At 44.4% G+C, this 8,093-nt stretch overlaps 1 protein-coding gene and 1 long non-coding RNA gene across 2 annotated transcripts in view; both read right to left on the bottom strand.

Annotated features, from left to right (window-relative positions):
• The window catches only part of LOC118598329 (NACHT, LRR and PYD domains-containing protein 12-like), a gene marked incomplete at both ends in the record, with an annotated part of 51,948 nt that extends 47,582 nt beyond the window's left edge, over nucleotides 1-4,366 (bottom strand). Inside the window, 3 exons of the mRNA XM_036210973.1 lie at nucleotides 1,982-2,155; nucleotides 2,251-4,042; nucleotides 4,183-4,366. Coding sequence (XP_036066866.1) covers nucleotides 1,982-2,155; nucleotides 2,251-4,042; nucleotides 4,183-4,366 — 2,150 coding nt within the window. The remainder of the gene's footprint in view (nucleotides 1-1,981; nucleotides 2,156-2,250; nucleotides 4,043-4,182) is intronic.
• Nucleotides 4,367-4,555: 189 nt separating this feature from the next.
• LOC118598330 lies at nucleotides 4,556-7,829 on the bottom strand. The gene is made up of 4 exons (XR_004947456.1): nucleotides 7,766-7,829; nucleotides 7,572-7,682; nucleotides 7,275-7,379; nucleotides 4,556-4,615 (listed from the first exon to the last, which is right to left on the bottom strand). It is a non-coding gene; the product is annotated as an uncharacterized LOC118598330 (long non-coding RNA).
• Between the last annotated feature and the right edge of the window lie 264 nt (nucleotides 7,830-8,093).

The raw sequence follows: 8,093 nt of genomic DNA, 5'->3' as shown, positions 1-8,093 counted from the left end.
GTGTTGCTGTGGACACCTCACATCCTCTGAAGTTGGTGATGTCATGGATGCCTCGCCAGACCTCCCGAGAGTTGTTACTAGAGAGGTTAGACACTATACGCATCCTGTGGTCTGCTTTGGCTTTCTCAATTCATCTTCTCAGGTCACCTCGAGCAGCACTGTATAGTGCTCTGTCACCTGACTTGAAGGCGGTGTCGCGTGCTCCTAGGAGTGTGCAGACTTGGCTGGTCATCCAGGGTTTCTGGTTGGGGAAAACCCGAATTGTTTTGTCCACCATCACATTCCCAATGCAGAACTGTATGTAGTCCAGCACTGTTCCTGTGAGTGACTCCAGCTCTTGTTGGTGGAATAAATTCGAGTCCGTTTCCAGGAAGCAGTCCTGCAGCATGGGCAGAGCATCATTGGGCCACGTTGTGATGGTCTTTATGGTGGGCCTTGACTGGCGTCTGCAGGGGGTGTAGGCCGGGAAGAGCAGGAGGGAAAGATGGTCTGATTTTCCGAGGTGGGGGAGGGGTGTGGCTTTGTAAGCATGCTTGATGTTGCTGTAAACGTGATCCAAAGTGTTCTCCCCCCTTCACATGCTGGTAAAACTTAGGGAGAACAGTCTTTAGGTTGGCCTTATTAAAGTCTCCCGCGATAATATGAACGCCGTCGGGGTGAGCCCGCTGTTGTTTGTTAACGGCGTTCAGCAGGAGAGAGAGCGCGGCGTTTATGTTAGCGTCCGGCTGGATGTACACGGCTGTGATGATCACAACAGTCAGCTCTCTCGGTAGAAAAGGGCCGACATCTAACGGACATGTACTTCACATCAGGGGAACAGTGTTGGTCGATAATCGTCCCGTTGGTACACCAGTCATGATGCACGTAAACACAGAGCCCCCCTCCTCTGCTCTTACCGGAGTCCTGCGTTCTGTCCCCGCGAAGCAGAGCGCGGCCCTCAAGCTGCACGCTAGCATCGGGAATGTCCGGATGAAGCCAGGTTTCTGTGATGATCAGCGCGCAGCAGTTGTTTATGTGCCGATTTTCTACCAGCTGTAGTCTCAGATGGTCCATTTTGTGTACCAGGGATCTGGCATTTGAGAGAAACAGTCTCGGTAGCGGTGGCTTGTGTGGTTGTTTCCTTAGCTTCAGCACGACGCCAGACCGGCGGCCTCGCTTCTGTTTCCTCTCCCTCCTCCGTCTGCGTCGCCTGCCAGTCCTGACAACAATCCAAGGAGAGCCCGGTGGCCTCGCTATGTAGCTTGGAATGCTGTGCTTGTGGTGGTAGTTGCTTGAAAGAACGGAATGTTGTTGATTTCCGATATCCAAAAGCATCTGCCGAGTGTAGTGGGGATACGCAGCGCAAAAAAACAAAAATACAAGAGAAAAGTAAGAAAAAGTATAGAAAACGGAGCACTGAATCGGGAGCCGAGAGCTGCTGCACCTACGCGCGCTGCCATCTTGCAATGCTTAATCATTAGAAAATATTTTACCTGAAGGTTTAATCATTTTAATGTTTCTACAGGTAACTAATTTAGTTTCAATGCTAAATATTAGACATTTGTATTTTTGCAAAAAAGGGAACTTATGAGAACAGACATCACTGATCATCTGTCGTTATTTGTTTTACAGTGTATCTGCTGGAGTTCTAGCAGGTCACTGAGGGTCAGAAATGTACTGCAAGTATTTTTCCATTTAAATCTGCAGTTCTGTGATTGATTTGTGTTTTCTTTCAAAGAACACAGAAAACATGAACTTATCCCAGAAATCTACACCTGGATGGACTTAGGTTCTCATTTTTTGTCTGGTGTGAAAAACCCAGGATAACATTTGTAACCATCAGGTAAAGAAAAAAACTGGATTTTTAACTCAAGCAGATTGTTGTTGTTTTAAACATACGCAGCAGTTCTCTGATTTTTCTTCTTCACTGACATCTATCTGACACTTTCTTCTAAAACAGAGAAAAACAGAAAACCTGGAAAACAGTTGAATGAAATCTGACCTCAGACTCTCCAGTTTACAGTGTGGACTCTCCAGTCCAGCAGACAGAAGCTTCACTCCTGAATCCTGCAGGTTGTTGTAACTCAGATCCAGATCTCTGAGTCTGGAGGACTGAGAGCTGAGAACTGAAGACAGAGCTGCACAGCTTCTCTCTGACAGATTACAGCCTCTCAGTCTGAAGAAAACAAAGACAGACAGAAGTTATTAAAACTTTTGTTTTTCACTCAAATTCATTTATTCCCTGAAGGTGATTTTCATGAGAGTTCTTACAGAGATTTGTTGGAGGCTTTGATCACTGGCAGCATCTTCAGAAGAGCCTCCTCTGAACGAGAGTATTTCTGCAGGTCAAACTCTTCCAGATCTTCTTCTGATGACAGTAAGATGAAGACCAGAGCAGACCACTGAGCAGGAGACAGTTTATCTGTGGAGAGACGTCCTGACCTCAGGAAATGTTGGATCTCCTTCACTAGAGAACCATCATTCAGTTCATTCAGACAGTGGAACAGGTTGATGCTTTTCTCTGTAGACAGATCCTCACTGATCTTCTTCTTGATGAACTGGACTGTTTCCTGATTGGTCTGTGAGCTACTTCCTGTCTGAGTCACCAGACCTCGTAGGAGACTCTGATTGGTCTGCAGTGAAAGACCCAGGAGGAAGCGGAGGAACAAGTCCAGGTGTCCGTTTGGACTCTGTAAGGCCGCATTCACAGCACTCTGGTAGAACAGAACTGGACTGCTCAGTTTAGATTTAGAGCTATTTGTTTGTTCTTCCTCCATGAGGTTAAGTCCAGAGGTGATGAAGGTCAGGTGGACATGAAGAGCAGCCAGAAACTCCTGAACACTCAGATGGATGAAGCAGAACACCTTGTCCTGGTACAGGCCTCTCTCCTCTCTAAAGATCTGTGTGAACACTCCTGAGTACACTGAGGCTGCTCTGATATCGATGCCACACTCTGTCAGGTCGGATTCATAGAAGATCAGGTTTCCTTTCTGCAGCTGCTCAAAAGCCAGTTTTCCCAGAGACTCCATCATCTTCCTGCTCTCTGGACTCCAGTGAGGATCTGTCTCAGCTCCTCCATCATACTTGACCTTCTTGACTTTGGCCTGAACCACCAGGAAGTGGATGTACATCTCAGTCAGGCTCTTGGGCAGCTCTCCTCCCTCTCTGCTCTTCAGCAGATCCTCCAGAACTGTAGCAGTGATCCAGCAGAAGACTGGGATGTGGCACATGATGTGGAGGCTTCGGGATCTCTTGATGTGGGAGATGATCCTGCTGGCCTGCTCTTCATCTCTGAATCTCTTCCTGAAGTACTCCTCCTTCTGTGGATCATTGAACCCTCTGACCTCTGTCACCATGTCAACATATCCAGGAGGGATCTGATTGGCTGCTGCAGGTCGTGTGGTTATCCAGAGGCGAGCAGAGGGAAGCAGGTTCCCCCTGATGAGGTTTGTCAGCAGATCACCCACTGAGGTGGACTTTCTAGGGTCATTTAGGATCTGAGTCTTGTGGAAGTCCAGAGGAAGTCGACACTCATCCAGACCATCAAAGATGAAGATGACCTGGAAGTCTTCAAAGCTGCAGATTCCTGCTTCTTTGGTTTCAGGGAAGAAGTGATGAACAAGTTCCACCAAGCTGAACTTCTCCTCTTTCAGCACATTCAGCTCTCTGAAAGTGAATGGAAATGTGAAGTGGATGTTCTGGTTGGCTTTGCCTTCAGCCCAGTCCAGAGTGAACTTCTGTGTTAAGACTGTTTTCCCGATGCCAGCCACTCCCTTTGTCATCACGGTTCTGATTGGTTCTTGTCTTCCAGCTGGGAGTTGAAAGAGCTCTTCTTGTCTGATGCTGGTTTCTGCTCTGTCTGCTTTCCTGGATGCTGCTTCAATCTGTCTGACCTCATGTTCTTCATTCAGCTCTCCAGTTCCTCCCTCTGTGATGTAGAGCTCTGTGTAGATCTCATTCAGAAGGGTTGGGTTTCCTGCTTTAGCCATCCCCTCAAACACACACTGGAACTTCTTCTTCAGACCAGATTGGACTTTATGTCGACAAACTGCAGCAGCAGATCCTGAATGAAGACAACAAACAGAGTAAATAAACTCTCTGCAGCCTGAATGATGAGGGTTTGAATCCATGTGGTTCCATGTGTTGAGACATCAGTAAATCTTCATTTATCAGCAGCTGAAACCTTCAGAGAAATCCTCTTACTGCTCTGCAGTCGATCAGCCAGCTCCTCCTGCTTCATTCTCCTCAGGAAGTTCTCTGTGATCTTCATCAGTGACTCTCTGTTGCTCCTCTGCTCTTCATCTTCATCCTCCTCCTCATCCTCCCTCTGACTCAGAAGCTTCTGGATCTTCTTCAGCTCCTTCTTCACAAAAGTGACAATGTTGTCCTCCAGCAGCTGCAACAGAATTCTAGATGAATGAGCCAATCAGAGTGAAGTCATGGAGCCAAACATCAGCTCCATGTTGGACACACTGACAATCCACTGGTCTCCAAAGTGCAGCATGGAGATGACTGTGGACAGAATGATGGAAAAGCAGTTGTTGTTCATGTACAGACCAGAAAGATGGAATCCAGCTGTGTTTGATGCTGCTGGACAGACGGACCACTGGGAGTCTCTGAGCTCTGCTGGTCCACTCTGTGGACAATCAGAACCATCAGATCCATTCTGTCTGTGCTGGGAGGATTCAAATAAAACTAACTTGAGTCAGATCAGCTCACAAAGTTATTACTAGAATGTTATACAAAAAAAGTCTGTTTCTATTAACTTTACTGTAAAAAGGCAACTTAAAAAACATTTAATCATACTTACAGTGGCTTTGTTCCAAAATTTGTGGTTACATTTAATCAGACCCTCCAGGATTTTGTGACAGATATTTATGATTGTTGTGGTTTAAAATGCCTGATGTTACGGCAGCTTTGGTGAAAAGATGCAATAACAATTGTAATGTTTTTTTTTATATTTTTTTTTCAAAAAGCACCAAAAATGAAAATTATTAAATAAACTTCACAATCTAATATTCCAAATCTTTTTATTGTGACATGTTCACTAGGAAAATACTGTATCCTCACCATGTACAACGTTGTTGTGTTTTCATTTAGCATAAAGAGAACTGTTCAACCCAAAATGAACTTTGGCCCTCCCTGCTCACAACCCAAATATTTGTGTATTAATATAAACACACTTTCGAATAAAACAGCATTTTGCAGTGAAAATTATCGACTTTAAAAAAAAAGAAAAGCATAAGCAGATTAACCTCAGATCTCCATGTCCTTCACTCAATCTTTCTCTATTTCAAAAGCACCACTGATGAGACAATGGTAGAGAAAGACCAAGAATTTGAGGAGCTGATCTGGTTTCTGTCAGTAAAAATCTGCTTTGTTTTGGAGAAGGTTCTCTCAGTTATAGAGGCATTTCTATTTGGAATTATTTTTCCTGTAGACTCCACAGTCTTGGTTTTGTATTAAAGTCAAATGGTTCCAGAATTTCCTTCTTTTCCCAGAGTCTCTCTGTCTTTCTCTCATACTCTGTTCATGTTGTGATGCAGCTCCGTGACTGCGTGATTTACCGCTGTGCACCCAAGCACTCAGTGCGCACACACCCCAAATCCACCCACCCCTGCAGCGCGCGCCCCTGCACTCACTCAAACACCAGTGTAATGATCATTCACGCCTGACTTAAGGAGTAAAAAGACAGAGAGGGTTAATGAAAATTTATTTTAAAAAAGAGCACAGATCCCAATGAAACAGTCAGAAGATTAATAAATTGCAAAGCTACATCGTTCCCCATAACTATTGTTTGGGCAGATTGGTTATAGTTGCAGAAAAGCTGCAGTAAAAATGTAAATTTGAGAGGTGCACAACAAATAGCGGGATTTGCTTAAATTTGCATTGATAGTTATAGTCGCAAAATCAAGGAGGGACTGATTTAATATACAAACTTACATTTATTTTAATCTTAAAATTGAATCCTCTCATTTGATTTTTTTATTTTATAGTTGAATATTCATATTTAGAGCCTCAAACCAGTGGATCATATTAACACATTCTGTCTATATCCATAGAAAGTCACTGAAGTTTCTTTACTGTTGATCCAAATTTCAAGGACCACTTCTGAAAGAGAGAACTCTGGTCCATGTCAAGACCTTGAAGAAATTCAATCAGTAACTAATTCTGTTTCAGAAGGTGCCACACAAACCACCTCCAGCTCAACACTTCTAAGACAAAAGAACTGGTCATCGATTTCGAAAGATCCAGACCAAGACCACGACCAGTCCTGTTAGAGGGAGCAGAGGTGGAGACTGTGGACTCCTATAAATACTTGGGTCTGTGGCTGGACAATAAACTGGACTGGACTACACACACCAGACACCTGCACAGGAAGACCCAGAGCAGGATGTACTTCCTCAGGAGACTGCGGTCCTTCAATATCTGCAGCAAGCTACTGGGGATGTTTTACCAGTCTGTGGTTGCCAGTGTCTTCTTTTACACTGTGGTGTGCTGAGGGGGCATCGTATCCAAGAAGGACACTTCCAGACTGGACAAACTGATCAGGCGGGCCGGCTCTGTGGTCGGCAAGAGGCTGGACTCTCTGGTGATGGTGGCAGAGACGAGGACTCTGGACAAACTGCTGGACATTATGGACAATGCCAGCCACCCTCTGCACACCGTCATCACCAACCAGAGAAACCTGTTCAGTGAGAGACTGCTCATATCGAAATGCAGGACCAATAGACTGAGGAACTCGTTTGTTTTTATTCTTATTATGTATACTCCAATAAGCTGCTGAAAAACGTGATTTCCCCAAGGGTGCCATCCCAAAGGGATCAATAAAGCCAAGTCTAAGTCTAAGAAGGAGTTTCTGTAGCATAATAGTTTTCAGGCTGCAGATATCTTAAAGGCAGTAAGACCATGTAACACTCAAAGCTTTTCTCTCTGAAAGTCCCACTAGAATTTTTTTTCTGCAGTAAATGGTCACAGAGAGCTGTGAATCCAACCAGACTTGTGGTTTCACAAACTTGAGTAAGTAACATAAGAGCTAGGAGTTTTATTTTCCGATCCAAACATTTGTCCAGATCAGAAAATGTAGAAAGATTCATTTCTGTTTAAAGTTTCTCCAACATCTCTGATCTCAGAGACTCTCAGAAGATCAACTGAAAAGATCTGATCACACATGATGATCCAAGAGAGTCTGATCACAGAGATCAAGAACTGAACCAGAACTCAAGTCATTCATCTGAAAACTATTGATCATCTGAACTATTATCCAGACTCCTTTAACTCTGACAAACACTTACTGCTCCACTGCTGGACTGATGGACTTGAAGTTTAGAGGTAAATCATTTGATCTGTCACTCCTTTTGGACACACAGCTGGATCCAGATCCAGATCTCTGTTGGAACCTCAAGAGAAAAGCATTTGTTTTATTAAAATCTAATTTATTTTGTTATGGAGGTTCATCAGATTATCTTCCATGTTTAAACTATTGAACTCAGATCATGAACAAACTGATTCGTAAAAATTGTTCTGACAACTGTGACACTGCATACATTTATTTCAGATACATTTATAACATGTTTTTGACAAACACTTACTGTTCCACTGCTGAACTGATGGACTTGAAGTTAGGAGGTAAATCATCTGATCTGTCACTCCTGAAGGACACACAGCTGGATCCAGGTCCAGATCCAGATCCAGGTTGGTTCCTGTGAAGAATGGCGGTTGCTGATGTGAGTGCTGAGCTCTGACATGGAGAAGAGTCCTGGACAGTTAGAGATGTTCATCTCACCTCTGGCTCTCATCTTCCCCACACAGAGTGCTTTTAGAGGGAGGGGCTCCCTCCTGTGTGTCCTCACACTGATCCATGCTGCTGGATTGACTGGATCCACTGGATCAGCTCACACACACCTTCTTCCAGCCTTCATCTGCAGAGGAAACCCTCATCATCATCAGCTCAGATCCTCCTTCACTAACAGATCAGCTGCTCCTCCACTGATGGGCTCTTCTCTTGTGTTTCCTCTCATTCTTTCTCTGACTGAGATGTAGAAACCAGCAGTTCTGGACTCTGATTCAGTGATTGGTTGAAGAGAGTTCTGCATCACTGTTGAAGCTGCTGA

Source organism: Oryzias melastigma, unplaced genomic scaffold (assembly GCF_002922805.2).
Source record: "Oryzias melastigma strain HK-1 unplaced genomic scaffold, ASM292280v2 sc00340, whole genome shotgun sequence".
In the NCBI taxonomy this organism is placed as follows: Eukaryota; Metazoa; Chordata; class Actinopteri; order Beloniformes; family Adrianichthyidae; genus Oryzias; species Oryzias melastigma.
This window is presented reverse-complemented; position numbering and strand designations above follow the sequence as displayed.